At 37.9% G+C, this 21,832-nt stretch overlaps 1 protein-coding gene across 6 annotated transcripts in view; it reads right to left on the bottom strand.

The window, feature by feature from the left end:
* LOC126248446 (vesicle-associated membrane protein 2) overlaps positions 1–21,832 on the bottom strand; it is a 112,509-nt gene that overhangs the window by 78,274 nt on the left and 12,403 nt on the right. The window contains exons 4-7 of one of the 6 annotated variants that reach the window (XM_049949427.1): positions 20,865–20,944; positions 20,587–20,638; positions 13,675–13,768; positions 2,913–4,250 (exon numbers count right to left, since the gene is read on the bottom strand). In XM_049949427.1, coding sequence (XP_049805384.1) covers positions 13,689–13,768; positions 20,587–20,638; positions 20,865–20,944 — 212 coding nt within the window. In that variant the 3' untranslated portion in view covers positions 2,913–4,250; positions 13,675–13,688. Of the gene's footprint in view, positions 1–2,912; positions 4,251–13,674; positions 13,769–20,586; positions 20,639–20,864; positions 20,945–21,832 lie in introns of those variants that run through there. The other 5 variants (XM_049949428.1, XM_049949429.1, XM_049949430.1 and 2 more) reach the window with 5 other exon arrangements.

Raw genomic sequence — 21,832 nt, 5'->3', positions numbered from 1 at the left:
GAAACATGCCCCAGCTTGTCACATGCGAGTAACACCCGTGACTGGGCAGAGGATGCTGTTTTGATCAAGACTGACCCAGATCTCATTTCGAACAAGCCGTCCACCTCCCCAAACTTGTTCCCAAAATGCTCAACAAAAAACTAAGGCTTCATCATCATGAAAGATTCCCCATCATCTCTCGAACATATGAGGTACTGGAGCGAATAAGAGCCGTTCCTCCCATTGTGTGGCCAAGGAGGAGAACGATTTGAGGTCATACTTTTGTGCACCGAGTTGAGCCCATGAATGTTTAGAGACTGCTTTTTGACCACAAGCAAGAGATGTACTACACTTCATCGCGTGTCATGCACCCTGATGCCACCCACTCCAACCAGGGGTCCTCCCCACAGGTGCCACCCAGGTATAGTTAAGGCCACCTGGTAGGATGACCATTGCCGGGAGTCTCGATGCCCCAGGGCATCTACCCCTTGGCATATGTGGGGAGTTAACAGTGCAGGCATCAGCAGAGCGATCCCTGTGTGGTTAGGGGGCTACAACCAACAGGGTACATGGTGGCCCCACCACAACAGACTGGCTACCATGCTGGATATCAGGTGCAACCAAGGAAACAAGTCCATTATCGTTGTCAGCGTAGAAAATGATACTGCATAGTTGATGGAAAAATATCCACCCAGGAGGGTGACCTCATCCAACAGTTGGAGAATGAGCAGAAGTACAGATCCATGTTGACGAAGGATGTGGTAAGTCTCAGTGTATGATGGACATGATGCACCGTGTAAGGCCACCTTCCCCAACTGGCTTGCTCTTCAGGAAAAGTTTGAAAAACGGAGGTAAAACCCTACAGGGGACCCTCACAAAGTCCGAAACGTGAGAGACTCCTTTAGTCACCTCTTATGACAGGCAGAATACCTCAGGCCTATTCTAACCCCGGGACACACAGGTAGGGGAGGGGGGGGGGGGGGCGACTAGAGAGTCTTCCACTGCAAAAACTGTGGTTTATTAAGGAACGAAGTAATACCCAAATAACAATTAATACAATATACAGTAGTCATATTTACTGAGACTAACTAAAGATCAAATCCTAATTAAGCCAGCATTCAGCCCTATTATAAGGAGTCAATAAAATGTGCAGGATAAAAATTGCACTACTTTTAAGTCCTGAACCCTCAATATTCCTGGACTAACTATCAGAATTAAGCCATTTGGTGACGGTACAAGAACTTTTTCTAAATTAAAACCCTTTTCACTGTTTAAATGCCCAATGACCACAGTGGTTCATTTCTGGTTTTTGCTAGTTCGTGGGGCAAGGGGAGTTTGAGAAGCAGCATCTACTGCCAGCAGCTGTGCAGAAGCCTCACCACTGCGACTGCAACACACCGCAGCCATCCGCCATTGCCCTGGTCCATCAGAACGGAAAAATAAATACAATTTGTTAGGCAAGAAAACAAAAGCAAAATTTCCCTTGTAACCGCAACCATCCTCAAAACATTGCATTCAGTATTTAAAGGTCCCTTTTTATGGCACCATCCATCCTGCAGAGTATTCAGTGGTTTCAATCAATTACCACTTTATAACGGTTAATGCTCCACCCCTGTAGAAGGGGGAAGGATGAGCAAGAGCTACTTGTTTAGGAAGCAGTATGGAAAAATATATTTGCACCAGTGTACATCAAATTGGTTGCTGCAAAAACTGTTCATAGCCTGTTCCTGTATGGGTGCTGGCCTCAGCATGAATATTTCTGTGTGCTGACACCAAGACACCCTGGGAAAGTGTCAGTTGCAAATTTTGACCTCTTAGGGGTGTAGGGAGGAGTCATGTGGGAACCTAAATGTGGATTGCCGAGTTCCATGGTAGACACACTGCACTCACTCTGTTTCTGGCTTGCAGTTCACGAAAATGCTCCTACCCTGTCATCCCACATTCCACTGGGGACTATGGCATCACCTTCAAACAGATGGCAAGTTTAGGAAGTGTGCCTTCTGAATCCCTTTTACTCTGAATGAATCATGCCATGGACAAATTTTTATCATGGCAACTGACCTGCATGCCCTCCCCCTATACCTCTCCTGAACATTCCTGTTCACATTTATTTGAAATTAAATATGCAATTTCACCACGTGAAATATGTTTTACTTGAATGGAGGCATATACCATTTGTTTATACATACCTGACGATCACCCTCTTGTTTCCAGTACAGCTAATATCTATGAAAACCTTTTTTGGCTACATACATCCACAAAACTGTTGACTACAAGTTAGCAGAATCCTTATTAGTAAAACATAGCTGAATAGCAGTGAGTTATCCTGACGCAGCCATGGGTGGCCCAGTGTACCTTAAAATTCATGTTGGACCGATTGAAATATGTAAGCTTTCTATCTCAAAGCTAGAAGTAACTAACTGCTTACAGTCTACAAGGAGTCTCAGATTGTTAACTATGTTGACAATATTATCAACAAAAAATGTCCTGTCGCATTTGGATGGTCATCACCTACAGCAGCTTTTACATAAAGGACTTTGTCTTAAGCATGCTGCAGTTTTGAGGACTGTTGTATCACATTCTTTCACCAACACATCTGTGGTGGGTGGCTTTTATTTATTTAGTTATTTATTTTAAAGATAATTTCAAGGTAACAGGTTTTTCTGCCACTGCTAGCAAATGCTATGGATGAAACTGCTTGGTTTCACTTTCACCGTTTGCATTCTTTTGTGTTTTAGGAACCAATTTTTCATTTTGCTGAATTTCATTTCTTCCTAATTCACTTTACTTTTTATAATCTCCCCCCCATAAAATTTTTACTGGGACTTCACTTGTCAACAATGCATTTTGCCATTTTTATTTATTTTTCTGGTGATATTATGTAATATTAAGGGGATTCATTAATACATATTGTTTAATACAAGAAAAACAAATTTCATAAATACGTAAATACTTTATTCCAACAACAACGGAATTGTAAACATTAATACAAATATGTCTTGTTAAATACATACATCTTGTGCTCTTGCGCTCTCTCATAAATACTCTGTAAACTTTTTCTGCGAAACAAAAAAGCAACCAACTGCAAGCAGCATATTTTGTGTGGCTTCATATTTGGCTCAGTAATGTTTTATTCTGAAGCCATTGTTTAAAAAGTAAGTGGAAAAAGCCAACATCAGAGCCAGTACAATTAGCTGCATGAAATAGGATATGTTCCCTACAAAATGCCAAGAGCACTATGCCCTGTGAATGTCAAGGCAAACAACATGATAACAGCCCACATTTTGAAAACTTTTTGTGGAACGTACAAAATCCCTCTTAAAATATATATAGTAAATTAAATGAGTAGTATCAAAGATGGTAATACAAATATTTTTAACTATTGTATCACAGCTTTTATATCCATTTAATTCAATGATTCTGGAAATCTGGTGAGTTTAGGAACTTTGAAGTTTCACATTTAATATTGACAACAAAAGCCCCTTATATGAACTGAAACATCCAAATTATAAAGCCAAAGGTTAAGTAAATTTCAGAACTTCCAAAGGAAAAAACACGTTTAGAAACATACATTTCCTCCCACCCCATGTCTAAAAGTGTGGTCATCCATTCATACACACACATATAAAATTTGCAAAATAATATTTAATTCTACTTCTATATATAAACATTTTTTATAAAAAAGCAACTTCAGTGACTTTATGAATACTCCCATAAAGAACTATAAGATAATCAAATATTTACGCATGTGTATGAGAGAGTACACCACCACTGTTACACGAGAGACTGTTACAAAACTTGCTACGAAATTAGCATACTATACCCAGAGAAAATATAATACATAAATATATGTATATAGAAGTATTAAGTGCACTTTCCAAATAGAAAAATGGACATGACCAAGATTTTCAGATCACAGCAACTGGAGGAGTGCCATGGCATTGTGTGGGTATCCACAAAAAGCAGCAACTTATGTCACAGTATAACCTGTGTTAATCATGCTGGAGTGTCATGGAAAACACGGAGCTAATCAACATAATTGGCATGGATGACAAAATGTTCAGTTTTCAGTGATAAAGCAGTACACTTTAGTTTCACTAAGCATCAGCAACAACCAATTTAATATTTTAAATATATTAACAGTGGATACTGTGTGTGTGTGTGTGTGTGTGTGTGTGTGTGTGTGTGTGTGTGTGTGTGTCGGCACATCCACAACATCCAATTCATCCAGAAATTTGATTCCATCCCAGGTCGGCTTTCAAACATGTCTTCTGGAAAGAAAGAGGAAAAGCATCAGGACATATGTAATAATTGTCATCCTGCAACAGCAGAAACTTTAATATTTAGTGACCACAGTAAAGTGAAGGTAAATGAGCAGTCAAGCATGCACTGCTGCATTTAAGTTCCCATGACTGTTTGTGACCACAGAGCACAGTGGGAGTCAAGATAAAGTAGGTTCTATTATATCAGCCAATAACAGTTTTGCACCAGTTTCCTGGATTGAATAGTGTGATGAGTGTACTGAAAGTATTCATTGGTCTTAAAAATGTCTAATTTGATCCAAAAGCATTGAGTGACAGCTTGTTCTCAATTATGAGGCCACAGGTGCCGAGTGCAGCTACTGCGTCATATCTGAAGTGGTAATCTGTCAGTATTGTTTAACTTCAGAGAACTTGTTCATGATCTAAGCACTCAATTAGAATCGATCAATCTGACTGACAACTAAAATTCAGTTAAAACAATTTCTTTAAACATTTTACTTTGACCATGCTAATTAGAATCAGGTTCTCTGTGCTGAGTAATTAAGTAACCCTTACAGTTTGCAATCACCACCAGCTATGTTCTTGCATGACAGTATCTTTGTTCAAATGGCTCTGAGCACTATGCGACTTAACTTCTGAGGTCATTAGTCGCCTAGAACTTAGAACTAATTAAACCTAACTAACCTAAGGACATCACACACATCCATGCCCGAGGCAGGATTCGAACCTGCGACCATAGTGGTGGCTCGGCTCCAGACTGTAGCGCCCAGAACCGCACGGCCACTCCAGCCGGCGTACCTTTGTTCATGTTGCACTGCACTGAGGATGTGTGTGTGAATGCACTATTGTTGTGCTGATATGTTTTTGTAAGTGAATGGATTTATTTTGTTTCCATTCACTGCTTTGGAGGTGGTGTGACTAGTATGTTGTATGACCTGACTAAACTGCTACTGAACAACCTGTTACAGTGTCCAGTGATTACTTTTCCATTTATTGCAATGGTGCTCTAATTCATGCACAATTTATGGAGGGATTATTTCATACTTCTTTGTGAAAAAGAAGGCCAACAACATGATTGCTTAGATGCAGGCTTAACTTCAAAGTGTGTGTCTTAAGATTATTTACTATGATCTGACACCATATTTTACCGAGACATTCTGTACCTTACATACTAACTACACGTAAATACATGGAGCCATTCTGTTCTAACACTTGCACATTACCAGAATTACAAACTAACATGAGTTCTGAGATGAGCAAGAAAGAGGTCCTGGATATGTTGCTATGGAAAACTTGTTGAAAGTCTTCAAAATATCTGTAGTAGTTGGCTGAGGACAGATGAGCTAATGACTATTCACAGCCAAGATACGTTTGTTGGGCATGACGACAAATTCAGCTGCCAGGTAAGGCACCCACGTGTGTGGGCATTGTACTAGTGAAGTGTGTTCTGTGGAGTTGCCTGAGAAAATGGCAGAACTTCCCTGATTTAGCAGTTATGGTTCAGAGAGGTCTCAACAATAGGGTATCTAGCCTGCAAGCTGCATTCAATATCTCAAACTGTTACACTTGACATTGACCATTATTACTCAATAATGTAGACTGCCAGATTGCTCTCATCATGGCACCATCTAACACATATGTGACCATTGTTGGAAGTAAGGCTGAATCTGGAATTGTGCTGATTGGAAATACGTTGTATGCTTGGACATCAGTGATGGCACTAATGTGTCCATTTAAATCAGAAGGTTATGGTTTCTGCACCATCTCAGCAAGTGCAAAAGCATGCATACCACTAATCCAACTCACAGCAGGTGGTACCCAGCCATTGATAAGTAGTTCCGCACTCATTCCAGTACTCATGTACTGACCAAAAACTGGACATGATGGAAGTTAACTTGTGCTGTCTCAGTGTATTACAGCATGGCCAGTCATAGTACAACAAATTCACTTCTAGCAGAGCAATCATGCTGTTTAATCCTAAGTTACTGAAATGTTGACATTGTGCTCTCAGAGAATTATGAGGAATACTGGCACTTGCTTTCACGTTCCCACTTCATTTTACAGGTGTTCACGGGTTGACCTAGGCTTAACTCCAACCTTTGCAGTTTTGTGACAAAGAGCAGTGCTATCAACACACACTAGTATCTGATGCACTGTTTCACACATCATCCCTGTTCACTCATTTAGGTCATTGTTTCTGCGAGCTGCAATTTCCACATTGTTTTAATTTGATTTTCCACATAGGAAATCTGAAGTGTTCTGAGGTTTGCTGCTGTTCATGACATGTGTAACTGAGCTGGTGAATGATGCTAGAAAAAATGAGGTGGTTTGTGAATGATGTTATAGTTTGGAGGGCACATTGCCAGTAAATAATAAAATGTTGGAAGCAGTGCAGAAGACTAATGCTTTGATCAGAGAATAGCAGGTGGTTCTCAACACATACGTGTGTTGCGTTGTCTGTAACTACACAGAACAACAAACTGTTGTTATATACATAACTTGTGATCAGACAATGGAAACAGCAACAACTGTAAATTATCTGGAGTAACCTAAAGCAATTACAAGATATTGTTGGCAGGAGAGCAGATGCAACCCCGAAGAACCACTGGAAGAACTTCAGGAAATTTTAATTCACTGACGAATGAGGTAATTTACAAGGCCTTATTTACATGAGTCTTTAGTGTTTCTTGTCACTCAGAAATTCTTACCATGAGGTGGTATTAACAGAGAAAACAGAAGATTCAAAAGAAGAGTGGCGCAGTTTGTCACATGCTTATTCAGCCAAGTGTGAGATGGAAATTCTCATCAAATTCCAGTGGCAGCCACAAGGGAATGATTGACTGTCACACAGAAGTTTACTGTTAAAACACCAAGGGGGAGTGTTCCAAGAAGAGACAGGCACAGTAGTGTTTCATGGAAGACCCAATTCAACTGTGACCCCTACATTTACTCTTGTGTTTTGTCTGTTCTAAACTGGAAATGAAGTTTCTGTAGTAGAGTTCTGTCATGATGAGCTATACCATAACTCACAGCAAACTGCATATGCTGATTCTAGCCAAGCACCTAACATTGACTATGCAAGGTAGTAGTTGGACATCAGTTTTTCTGCAAGTACATCGCCACAAGTGTGAAGGGGATGTGGAGTGGCTTGTTTGGAGACAAGCTCGCAGGAATTCATAACCTACAACAAATCAAAAGCAATCCTCTTTATAACTCTTTCCTTACATAAATCAGTGAATATTATAACAACTACATAAAAGTTTTCTTCATGTTGGTTGAAAATTTCACCAGAATTCAATGAAATTTGATGGACAACTGCTCCCAGGTCTGTTTTGAATATATCACCCCGGGAACTGACCAATGAGATACGGCAGTGGAAGAGGGGAGGAGAGACAGGAAACTTTTGCAAGGGTTATCCCAGATACAAGGGCATAGTGACTCAGACATACACTGAGGTGACAGAAGTTATGGGATAGGTATGCACAATTACAAATGGTGATAGCATTGGGTAGAGCACTGCGTCTGCATAGCTAATTTGCACACGTAGCGTTGGTCTATTTCACTTGTTATGAACACGCACGTGGAAACGTGTGGCTGGCAGTTCACTCACTCAGTATCACACAGTTCTTACTCATGGAGTGATGGGGAACAGCCGTGTGTCCGTGCCTCGTGGTAAGGAAACAGATTCCACTTGTACAGCTTCAACACAATGTAGTGGCACTAACAGTGCTGCAAGAGTTCAGATGCATGTAGAATTAGAATTTCTTTTTAGCTATCAACTTTCCATTTTTTGTATGGAGGTGTATGCTGTATACATTAAATTCACCAAGTGTTACTACAGAATAATGAAAATTAAAGTGATAGCTGAATATTGAATGTTATCCCAGATCACTGTTGCAGTTGTGGAACTGTATATTTCCATGAAATAGCTGATGAATTAATGCTCACTTTTAGTCAGCTGCTAAAACTGCGCTGACGGACATATTTTGAACAGAATAAATGAAGAAGATTTACGATGAGGAGTGTGACAACAGACAACCGTCCACACTGTTTATAATTAACTAAACTTCAAACCCGTTACTCCGCAGGCTTTTGTGAGTAAATCAAGCAAATGAACCAGTAGGGCTCACTATATTTGATAACACGAACAGAAAGAGAAAGGAAGCACAAGATGTAGTGGTGAAAGATCGGTATTATTTGAACAGATTTCCAACTAGAGAATTATTCAAATACATAGATCATTATACAAATTTATTTGCCAATAAATTGCCTGTAACTTGAATGACAAACAACACGTAATGCCATGCTATTTTCTTTGTGTACTTCTTATACAAAATTAGAATTTTCACCCACGACACAGCACAGTTTCTGTTTGATAAGTAACTTATTAACAGTTCATCCAGAAACGTGCCTTAGTGGCTCAGTGCAATAAGTTCCAGACTACAAAACTGAGGCTTAGGGCTCGATCCCCTGTTGGTCCTATAATTCTCTCTGTTACTTATCACTTCTTTCACCTACAGCAATGATGATAATACCAAGTCAAGTTGCTCCGTATTTTAGAGCACATGTTGAAATGTAGATCCCCCTCTAACTGGCTGCGTAAGTCTCTTTGGAGGTGGGAGGAAGTCAAGCGCACACCACCATGCCTAGTAAAGCATTCCAGTAGTGAAACCAACCTTCCCAGTTGAGCAGAGCTTTACTCTATTTGCAGCATAACAAATGAAACATAAAAATTCTTCTAGGCAGAGGGCCTCAGCAATTTGAGCTGTAACGTACTAGGCAGCCGCAATGTTGAGCAGCCAAGTCAATTTAGCCAGCCAGTTGGTCAACCATAACTGATCAGCTGAGTGAGATGGATGTGGAATATATTATACCTTTTTTCTCATGGCACATGTACAAGACTATAATTACACAAATTACTTTTCCATTGTTTTACTTGCTTTATGCACTGTGGATCACAAGCTCACTTAAACAGATGTTGGAGCATACGGAAACTATAGTGACTCATATTTTTAAGCAATCAATTTTGCATGAAAATCTCATTAATAAAAATTTATGAATGCTGATTCTGTGTGTCACTGTCAGAGACAAGGCATTTGTTTGGCATGACTGAAAATTTAATGCACCCTTACGGAGAAAACAGTTTAATGAACAATAAAGGAACCTTCAACTACCGACAACCTCTCGACTATGCAGTTTATGGAATGCACTTTTGGCACTCTGGGAAATAAATGGAGAATGGAGAATTTTCCTATCGCTCAATGGATGTTCTAGAGAATTTAACAAAATTATTTGTCAGATGCCTATGAATCTGAAGACCTATGGTAAGTCCCTCTAGAACTGGAAATTCTTCAGATCCTACAAGCTGTCTAAACTCATTGTGCAATCTGATTCAGGATCCAAGGATGGTCTGGCTGCTTAGACAAGTGCACAGAGACTGAGGACAGTCACATATGTTCTTCACATGACAGCCTGGTAGTGTGGAGCCACGAAATCACAGCTGCCCAGTGCACAGGCAACAATGCATGTCATTGTTTTATTGCCTGCTGCAGCCTGGCTGTTTCATGCATAACAGCCCTTACACTACTGACTTGGCTCCATTCCACTTCCTCTGCGTCTGCCAATGTGTCTCCCTGTCCCACTGTTAACACTACAAAACTCTCACTCTTCAACAACTTTTTAGATTGCAAACACTATCAGATATTCGTGTCTCCTCAATATAATTACACAATTTGTCTTTGTTATGCTATAAAGTAACTGAACCAAGCAAGAACTCAGTGGGTCCTAATGATTACCACCACCATTATTTCAATCTAAAGTATCCTAAAATGTTTATGGAATGCCGCTGAATGTCAAAAGTCATCCACAGTGTTTTAGGATTAACTCTGAGAAAGCTTGTCATTAGAACATGGAATAGTTTTTCAATCAGACATCTGTCTATGCAGTTACATACAGCTTTGACATTCAAAAATTTTGGAAGAGACACTGGGTTCAAGTATCTAGAAGGTTTCATAATATTGCAGCACACTTGCAACTTTTGTATTGTTAAAGTGTCAATAGACAATTGGAAGAATTTTGGCTTTCTACACCAACTCCAAATAGTGCAGCACAGTCTGACCCAAGATTTAAAAATTAGTTCACCTCTATCGCTATCTATGACCAAAGGAGGCTTAAAAACAACTTCAGACATATAACAGCTGAAGAAACGCCAAAGAAATCTGGTCAAGAGTTTTGAATGACATTATGATGTGAAAAGATTTTACTAGGAATGTGATTTGACAAGTGAAGTGGAATGACAACTAATTATTTGCTGAATACTACAGTGGAATTGATGAGTTCTGAAGTTTTTATGAACATTGTGAGCTGAAAGTCATATCAAAGTGGACAAATTCAGGAGGGCACCACATGAGCTGAATGTATTTTGTTTAGGGTTACAATATTAAATCTCTGTAAATCGAATACTGTTTCTGATTAGGCATTTCAAAAAAAGAAGCAGTTGTTCTCTAAACTAATTTCAAACATACAAAAAGTTTATTAGTTTAATAAATGACAAATAATTGGAGCTGGATTTCAAATTTACCTATTATTCTAAGACTTTTTATTTGAGGGCGAAACAAGTGTGTTTATTCATGTAACTGAATAATGTTTTGAGTATTTGTTATTCACGAATAAAGAATAATAATTTGTATCTGTATTCATTATTCGTCATTTGCATAAATTTCACCCAAGTCTGGTGCCAAGTCAAGCTCAACGCACATGTGCAAATGAGCATGTACATGCACTCACGCTTCTGTCATTAGCATCAGTAATCTGCGACAACTTCTGCAATCATTCACGAAGTGTACTCACACTTTCACTCGCACACTCCAGACATGCGGGCCATGTGGATACTCCACACCCTTACAGAGCTCTAGCATTGGACACCCAATGTATGAAAGGGCAGTGAATTGTCAGCCATCATTTGTACACAGGTAATTCATATGAAAAGGTTTTCTATGTGATTATGACCTCATGAAAGGAATTAACAGAGTTTAAATGCAGAATGGTAGTTGGAGCTAGACGCACGAGACGTTCCATTTCAAAAATTGTAATGGAATTCAGTATTCCAAGACTCACAGTGTCAAGATTGTGTCACGGATGCCAAATTTCAAACATTAGCTCTAACCATGGACAACCCAGTGGCAGATGGCCTTCACTTAATGACAGAGCAGTGGCATTTGCGTGGAGTTGTCAGGCTAACAGATGAGTAACGCTGCGTGGAATAACCACATAAATCAATGTGGGATGATATATTACTAACATATCTGTTAGCACAGAGAGACAAAATTTGGTGCTAACTGTCTACGGCAGCAGATAACCAACACAAGAGCCTTTGCTACCAGCACAACATTACCTGCAGCACCTCTCCTAGGCTTGTGACCATATTGGTTAATCCCTACATGACTAGATAACAACAGCCTGGTCAGATGAGTCCCAATTTCAGTTGGTAAGAGCAGGTGGTAGGTTTCGAGTGTGGTGCAGATCCCACAATGCCATGGACCCTAGTTGTCAACAAGGTACTGTGCAAGCTGGTGGTGGCTCCATAATGGTGTGGGCTGTTTTTACATGGACTAACTGAACCGATCACTGATTGGAAATGGTTATGGTCGGCTACTAGGAGACAATTCGCACCCATTTGTAGACTTCATGTTCCCAAACAACAATGGAATGCTTACGGATGACTACGCGCCATGTCACCGGGCCATAACTGCTTGCAATTGGTTTGAAGAACAGTCTGGACAATTCAAGCAAAGGATCTGGCCACTGGGATCACCCAACATGGGACATGATCACATCAGTTTATGCACAAAAATTTGCACTCTCAACACTTTCACAATTATGGACATTTATAGAGGCAGCATGGCTCAATAATTCTTCAAGTGGCTTTCAACAACTTGTTCAGTCCGTGCCACACCTGAAATGAAACTCCTGCAGCAAATGTAAAGGTTGTGTTTCACTGTATGAAGGGGGGGTTTGACATTTAGGCTGCAACTTGCAAAATGCAGCACTGTGGACATAAAGGGGGGGGGGGGGGAAGAACATTTAGAGCAAATAAATGACAGATTGCCTTAAAAAGTAATGAAATGCCATGAGAAATGTAAGGAGTTGTTAAGCCAAAGCAGGAAGTCACTTACTCCCTGTAGTGCAGAAGGACAATATAAAGAAAACAAATGCAATAGTTCCTAAAACATACATGAAACACGAAGACCAACTATGGTCTAATTTACCAAATCAACAATGGAAAATATGAAACATACTGAAAAACATATCACCTACACTAATATTCTATGGTAGACGATAAATTTATGAGAAGTGGCATTTAGGTTATGAATCTGTTAAATTGAGAGTGGAAGACAATAATCAGCTTTTGGAAGAAAACAAATGAAAGGCAAAACATTTACAATTTCACCAATTCTTACAGCTTAGTCATAGTCAGATCTATTATACTACTTGTTTAATTTATTTCAATCACTTGCTTAGTGCTGTCATCCCTTTCCTCAACAATTACAGTGGTCAACAGAATGTTTAAAGTAACTTTTCCATTTTGACAAGCTTTCTTCTGTTTCCTTTGTCAGTGTCCTCACACTTGCCTCATGATTCTGCACTTTCCACAATACCCCTGTCCAGTTGCTCCTTTCTAACATTCATTCAAGGTGTTGTCCCTCCATTATATTGGATGTTGCTACTTAGTTATGACCTTTGCTTTCCTTAGATTTATTCTGTGCATCTTGGAAGCCCTTCCATCCATGGTCAGGTGTGGCACATTAAGCACTGATATAAGGCTGTCAGCAGTTGTCCGAAAACAGAAGAATGCTACAGATTAGATGGGTAGATCAGATAATAAATGACAAGGTACTGAATGGAATAGGGGAAAAAATAGCACAACTTCACTGAAAGAAGGTATAGGACACATCCTGAGGCATCATCAAAGAACTGTCAGTTTGGTAATGAAAGGAAGTGAAGGGGATAAAAATTTTAGAGGGAGACGAAGTCCTGAATACAGTAAACAAGTTGAAGTGGAATTGATTGCAGTAGTTATGCAGATACAGATAGGAAGATGCTTGCATAGAGTAGACAAGCATGGAAAGCTGCACTGAACTAGTCTTCAGCACTGGTTTAGACAATCACAAGCAAACTTACTTCAATAATTACACAGAGTATACCAAACTTTAAAATTTTGATCAACACATTCATAAATTAAAATCAGGAGCCAGTAACTCCTGCAAGTTCATTATTGTTATCTCACTTAGATTTTTATTTATTTCAGTAAAAAAATGATAAGAAAAGCAAAAACAAATAGTGACTTCACTAGTAGCCACACTAAGAATAATGAACATGGTTACTGACTATACATACAAAATTAATTACAAATTTTATTTGCAGTGATACATACATGACACGATGACTTTATTGTGATTGGTTCTGTGGGGCAGCAGTTGTGACAGCAGCTGACTCTCCTCCTCCGGAAACTGAACTCCATATAGAAGCTGAGATTAGATAACCATCAATCAGTTACAAACTTAACTACAAATATTTTCTAAAATAGTACTCCGTACAGGGGTGCACTGAGACTTTATTAGTGGAATATTTTTACTTATTATTTGTCACTTAGATTTTGAAGTTTATTCAACAGAAAGTTTGTTGTAGGAACACTTACTAGAAGTTTAGCACTATGAATAAAACATGGCTGACTGGATAAAGCAACTTGGAGGGAAAAAAAAAATGATTTTGCAGAAGCAATAAAGAATTTCATACAGTCTTAGTATTAGAAACCAATTTAAGTTTTGTATAAATTACTTGTCTAATTCTTTTTTTAGGCTACCATCATTATAGTTGTGCCATTTATCTTTTGCTTACTGCTCTAACCTTACTCTCCCCTTCTACATTTCACTGCACTGGAGTCTTCAGCTGTATGCATTCATACTGCTCCAATTCATTTTACCTTTATACCGAACTACCATGCAGCTACCACCCCAGTAATTTCTTTTCTTTTCTTTTGGAATCCGGCAACGAACATCATTGTCTACCACACATTCACCTGGGCAACTGTCATGCTCACCTACAATTCGTTTTCTGTAGTCATAACTATGTTTTCCACTTCGGTCTGTACACTGATCCCATGAAAAGTGTTTCTGAAGCAGAGAAAACCCATTTCACATTGTGTCTGCAGACTATAATAACCACAAATTTTGATGGTTGTGTTGTAACTGTCACACTGTCAATTCACCAAATTCACATACACCAGTAACTCACTTTATGATGAAAGTAGGGTCAAACACCAAACAGGCACTACAAACAAATTAATTTAGTGCTCCGAGACTCACTGAAAAGGATGTGGTCTCTCATACTGGCCAGCACATATGGATTAGTCAGTGCAGGAAGGGCCTCTCAACTTTTGGAGAAAATGCTCGAATTGCTACAATAATACTTCCAGAGACTAACCTAACATGCTTTGATGAACTATCCTGGGTCTTAACTAATGAACTGGAGACATTTATATACTCTTTTCACAACTCCACAAAGAAAAGGAGTCAGTTGCTGACTGTGTACCAGTTACAATACTGAAGACAGTGGTCTTTTATTTAGTTTTATCTCTCTCAACTGTTTTTTGCCTCAGTCATTGAGAAGAAAATTACTGCCATTTGACACATATTGTTATGAAAAGGCAGACTGTCGGTTAGTGGTGGAAGAAAGTGATGTGAATTCTGAAAAAGAGAAATTCATTGTGGGAAGGAACAAGAGATTATGCGCATACGAGTGAAGAACTACTTTTATACCAATTACTAGGGCTTTGTAGCTGGTGGTTATTCTTTCGCTCCTTGTGGTACGGATTTTGATCTTGTACAACTGTTGCTAAAGAGGCATGGCCAAATCTGTAGTATACATCAGATACCAGGGGTAATTGTGAAGTACAGCAAAAGTAAGTTTCCCCTTAAGGGAAGTAATAAAATCAAATATTTCTCACTTTGAAAGTCTCAGCAACTCATATATAAAAAAAGACTTCCTATCAGAAAGAAACTGGGAAGAGACACATTCACAGTGTCTGGGTCCTCACTGCTGGCATGTTCATACACTCTTTTTGAATGGCTCAACCAAGCTAACCTGCACCCAGATAACTCACAAATCTACCATATCCAACACTAGGTCCCAATAAAATATGCTTGCTAAATTAAGAGATAAAGGAAGATGATTCTTGTATACCTGAGGAGTACAAACACTTTTATGATGTACTATGTTTGCCATTTCGTCCATGATTGCTATTCATATTATCGCAGCAGGTCAGACATGTCCGAAGGAACAGATATATAATATGTATGTACATATACCATGTCTGTTGTCAGTAGGTGAAAACAAAACTAAAGATTTTCTGCAAAATCTCTAAATTATTACAGCTGATAGGTACAGCAATAACTAATGAGGAGGTATTGAATAGGATTGGGGAGAAGAGAAGTTTGTGGCACAACTTGACTAGAAGAAGGGATCGGTTGGTAGGACATGTTTTGAGGCATCAAGGGATCACAAATTTAGCATTGGAGGGCAGCGTGGAGGGGAAAAATCGTAGAGGGAGACCAAGAGATCAATACACTAAGCAGATTCAGAAGGATGTAGGTTGCAGTAGGTACTGGGAGATGAAGAAACTTGCACAGGATAGAGTAGTATGGAGAGCTGCATCAAACCAATCTCAGGACTGAAGACCACAACAACAACAACAACAACAACAAAGGATCTTGAAAACCATGTAAATATTGGAGAGAGTTACTAGTAATATTTTAAAATTAAGTTTGTACTTAAAGTGAACAGCACTTATTTCCTTCACACTAATCGTCAATGAATGTTTCCCACCATTCCTCAATTTTTGTGGCTTTTATGTGTATTCTAGCAGCAATATGGGCAAAATCTAGTAATCTGCATTGAAATACATAATTATGTAGAAAGAGCCACAGTTCATCTTTATTTAATCATCCAAAGTAATGATATGAAATAATATGAAGCAAACCTGTGACTATTACATTGGGCAGTTTTTTCTACATTAAACACTGTTCATTTTACTCTAAAGTTACTTAACTGGATTGAGGCCCTGTCAACAAACACAACATTCGGTGTCTTAACTGGTGATAAAAAGAATGTCTATCAATTTAACTAATAAATAAAATAAAAATTCTGCTATTGCAATGTCCCTGATTTTTATTCAACACAGCAGCAGACAGCAATCAATGTAGATGAGAATGGAATTCACTTTTTTCCTGTGCAAGTGGTTGCTTCACCGTCTCAAAATTCAGAAAGACGCAGCCAACCTACTATACAGAAATGCCTATCTCTAGGTGGGAAGTGGGGTGTTTTCATTGACCTTTTATGCAGAATGCAGTTAAAAAATATTCCTTAGCGATCTTCTCATGGAAGCACACTGAGCCATTTTAGTTAAGCTATTTGGAAAGATGCATCCACATAAAGGAGAGTGCTTGGAGAATCTTTTCTTTTTCAAGAAATACTTGGTGGAAACATCTAGCAATGAAACTCCCTCTCGAAGAGGTCACAGATCACACCTGCCAACATCAGATAAACACCAACCGATTCTGCACCATTTGAGAGTCTGAGATGTTCATATCACCAACATTCCTAAAATACCGACTGCTTCCTCTTAATGTTACAAAGGAAATAACATGATGTGTCTCAGTGACAAGTTGCATCCCAAAATCTCCAAGTGAAAATATGAAGTTTTACTCTACATGTGTGGCATTTACCAGACTCCTAATTATTCATCTTAAGTTAATGTTCTCTCTCTCTCTCTCTCTCTCTCTCTCTCTCTCTCTCTCTCTCTCGGACTTTCATAATGTTTTTTGCACTTACCAATTTTCATTTTCCCTCCTCAATAATTTATTAACAACACATTAAACAGAAGGTTATTTCACAAGGAAACTTTGACAGCAAAAGACGCTGCAGGTAAGAAGACAGAAAAATAAAATATACTCGCCGCAGAGAGAAAATCTCATTTTGGGTACACAAAAGTTATTCAGAAATCTTCAAGAGGATGTTGAAGATAAAATCAACATATGGTAGGTGGAAAAAATTAAACAATGGAAGCATGAAGAGAAAACTGAAGCTTATGATCCATAGACAGCACATTTCATCAATTTGGAGGCAGAAGGCACAGTAACCAACAACAGGAAATTTTCGAAACAATCTGAATTTCCTTTAAATGTTTCTTACACAAGTTAACACAACATATTTATGAACATTATCACGAGCTACATAGAAAGAAAGAAGGAGTTTTAATTCATTAGAAGAATGCAAACTTGTCTAAAAGCCTAAAATTGTCTGAGTTTTTAACACACTGTCAACAAAATCTACAGTAACCGCCCTCAAGAAAGAAGGCACTGCCCGATATAAGTTAGTGTTGTAAGTGCTTGCCTCTGGTGCAGGTAAGTTTCAACAGAGCGAAAGAACTATATAGAGCAACTTTGTAAGTAGGCACAAAAATCACGTACTATCCAACTAAATTTTAAACTTGCATATCAATATGAAAATAGCAATAATTCAAAAGATCATTGACACTGCACGCGCGGGTCCAAATATACACAGAGCGTAAAGGACATCATAGAATTACCTATTGGGAACAATCTATTTGAATATATTAGCAACGGAACCAACAAGTACTACAGTCAAAATTGCAACAGAAGGAAACTAGATAAAAACATGCTAAATTTGTCGACGTTAAGAGACCTGAACTTAGATAATGGTTTGGGCGTGCTATCCTTATGGGAAAAAAAAGCTAAGACCAATGATTAGTGGTTAATGAATCTGTTGATACACACACCGACATTTTGCAAAACGATGTTCTGCAACAGATTCAGACAAATATTATGTTTTCCACATTTTTCCGATGACAACAATAAACCAGATAATGCCGACAGCTTTTCAAAGTGAAATTCATAATTTATTATTTTTCCAAAAGTTTAAAGACACATTTAATCTAAGTCAGAACATCACTATTGATGAAGGAATGGTACTGTGGCATGAACAGTTATATTTTAAAGTTTACAATCTGTCAAAAACTACAAAATATGGCATACTCATTCGGACGCTGTGAGATTGAAGTACGGGACACATTTCCTCATTCAAGCTACATTCCAGCAATGGACAGCCTTCAGCAAAAACTGTTATGGAACTACTCACACCTTCTTATGGAAAGTGTCAGCACCTCTACATGGGTAATTATTATAACAGTGTAGAAATTGCAGAGAAGTTATTTGAAAAGAAAATTCGTGTTTGTGGAATGATATGGAAAAATAGAGGATTTCCAGAAAAATTAAAGTGCGCAGAACTCCATGTGTTTGAAGCTTGTCATCAATGGAAAGGTGACAAGCAGCTGGCGATAAGCGAAGCAATCTGAATTAGCATTGCCGGTGCCAAGTAAATAAATTTGTATGAGACTTGCGGACAGCGAAGTGTTAAGAACTGATGAAATCCATTACCACAAATTACTGTACAAACATTGCAATGTACATTTAATTTCCTTCACTCTGAAAGATTTTATACAAAGTATTGGAGAGGACTGCGATCCTTAATTATGTACGCCAAGTACACATGTTTTTGCTCTTATTTTGGGGGTTTTAACATTTTCCTCAATTTTGCATTTTTTTAGGTCTGGACCACATGAAAATGTAAAATATGAGTTTCACTGTAAATAGAAAGTGCTGAAGCATACTCAAAAAATTAAATTCCTATGTGTCTGAAATGGAAAGTGTAGAACCAATATCTACTAGCATTTTGTCTTAAAATGGTGACACAGACTTTTAATGCAAAAGCTATCTAAAAATCAGAGGATTCTTCAGCAAACAATCCATAGATCCATGTTGGAAATTAACAGAAGAGATAACAAAATATACAAATGGAACAGGGTACAGACTAATGGAAGATTTAATTACCACTGTAATGAAAATAAAATGACGATGGACAGTGTGGGAAGCTAGGTGAAGAATGGAAAATGAGGAAGGAGCTCTTTGCCAGTTTCCAAAGGAGAATGGAAGGCTGAGACAATCTGATGGGAAATGGCTGGACAGCATTTAAGAACATGTAGGATAATTATGATAAAGATTGAAATATAAACATTTCATTAGAAACTAATATAGCTATTTTCAAGGAATCCAACTAATCTTATTTATGCACTTGTTAACTGGAGTTTTTATAAATATGAGAGTTCATGTTTCACTGCTATAGTAATAACAGATAGTGAGGTTGATATCCTGTGATGTCCGCTATCAGTGATTCCTCTGGCGGCTAGCAAGAAATGCCAGAGGGCCATCACATGGGCCTGACCAACAACATAAGCTGGAAATAAATCCCAGCTGCTGGAACACATGTCAAATCCAGCTGTGCTAATGTCTACCCCCACATATACTGTACTTTTATGGCCTGGCTGCTTTATGGATTTCAACTGGACTATTTTTTTCACTGCTGTTCTACAGATTGGCATATTTGCTGGACCCTGGGCTATTCACTTCATGTGTTCTACAATTTATGACGACATGGCTTGGACTGGAATTGTGAACTATGAAGTTATTACAGCTTATCTATATTTTCTGTATAATACATTTTGTGCTGTTCCATAAGAGGTGCAACAAGAATGCTGTGTTAACATTTCTTTATAGGAAATAGAAGTGTTCTTAAAAATCCAATTTTCTTTTCACAGTTCTGTAACTAGCAGAATGTATCTCAACAATTTATATTTCTAACAGTATTTGAATTTCTATTCTTTACAAGCAAGGAGTGCATAAAGAAGGCATTACTAATCTGCAAACCATTTTTTTTTTACACCATGTTTCAACTTCAGTTCCAATGTCCTGCATATGGTATTCATCAACCAATGCCAACTGAGAGAATATATTAATAGGTTGCATTTATATTGATTGCTTGAACATTTATTATTTTTCCTCTAATTGCAGGTTTGATTCCCTACAAACTAGTTCATTTGGAAGTAAGAAACCAAATCACAATTGAGACTCATCATTCACAATGTGATAGATGTTATGCAAATATGAACTATGACACCAGAAACATCGAAGTAAAAAGATTTCATAAATAATTATCTGTTAACACAACCATGTCAATGAGAATTAGTATGTCAAGGATACATGCAGTGAAAATTGCAGGAAGAGGGAAAAGTCAGGATATATCATTAGCCAGTTGACATTAAAGACTTATTAAAAGTGATGGTAATTTTATCACTATGGCACACTGAAATGTACTGATATGCTTATGTCAGGATATAAAACTACATATCCTACCACGTTATTGATATACATACCTATTATTATTATAAGTACAACTGTACAAACGATACCAATGATGATCATCATCTGAAACCAAGACAAATTAATCATTTCTTTTATTCTGTAGATAAAGAACTACTTAATAAACAAACATTATTACTATTTTTCAGTAGAATTACAACAAGCATGTTGAAACAGGTGCATCAACTATGAAAAATGTTGAACTATAACAGAACATTAAATACTGAACACGACATTACATTTTCCCTTAAACCTAATAGACAAGAATGATATTAAATTAGTCAGAAATTACCTTTATGTTCTTCCACCAATACTTTCGTTTCAACTTTCCAGCCTGTTGCTCAAATTGTGATGCACCATGTCTCAGAGCATCTACTCAGAAACAGCAAAATAAATTACATATTAGACAAATTATAAAATTTTACTTGCAGGAAAATCAATTCTTGGAAGGAAAGAATTAATTTCTAAACAAAACCTAGATTAATTAGTAAATGTGAATAAGATCATTAGAGCATTCTTTTACAATATCACAACCTCACTGCACATAGTCTAAAATTCTTCTTACTTAAATATAAATATCTCATCACTGTTTCTTATATCTGCTGCATTAAAAGCTTCTGTACATAGCTAAGGAAGATTATGGTTTTTTTGACAGTACTTTAATTGAAGGGAGCGGAACATTGGATTGGATAAAATGGGGAAATAAGTTTGCTATTGCAAAAGGTAAATGAGTATGACTGGTGAGAATCATAACTACTGCATCACCACGTGAATATAAACACAATTTTCCATCACTATGCCAAGTCATAGCCATCCAATTAGTTTCTAACATAACTCAAAGAAATAAAGAGAAGTAGAAATACAAGTCAAAACTCTTCCTCTTCTTCTAGTGCTTGCAAAATACACTTTTCAAAATATGTTACATTAATTTCATAAAGGCGAGTTTATTCCCATTAGCTTAGTTACTGCTTTTGAGAACCAAATGACTGCAAAAATTTGCAGAAATGTGTCTAAGAAGAGAAGGAATAAGAAGAAGTTAAGATTAATGAAATGCAAACACCAGTGTTCTAAGAAAGCTGCCTGGTTTCACAAGCAGGCAGTACATCATACAGCTGTCTCATCATGAAGATCTTGCTGTAACTGCAGCGACATCTTGCACTTCAAGTATTTGCTCAATTTGCAATGCCAACTACTTAGTTTTAAATTGAAAACATGTTCTTACATGGTAATGACACCACACAGGGCACAGTACCAAGCACC

Source organism: Schistocerca nitens, chromosome 3, assembly GCF_023898315.1.
Source record: "Schistocerca nitens isolate TAMUIC-IGC-003100 chromosome 3, iqSchNite1.1, whole genome shotgun sequence".
In the NCBI taxonomy this organism is placed as follows: domain Eukaryota; kingdom Metazoa; phylum Arthropoda; class Insecta; order Orthoptera; family Acrididae; genus Schistocerca; species Schistocerca nitens.
The sequence above is the reverse complement of the archived record's forward strand: the minus strand, read 5'-3'. Positions and strand labels throughout refer to the sequence as shown.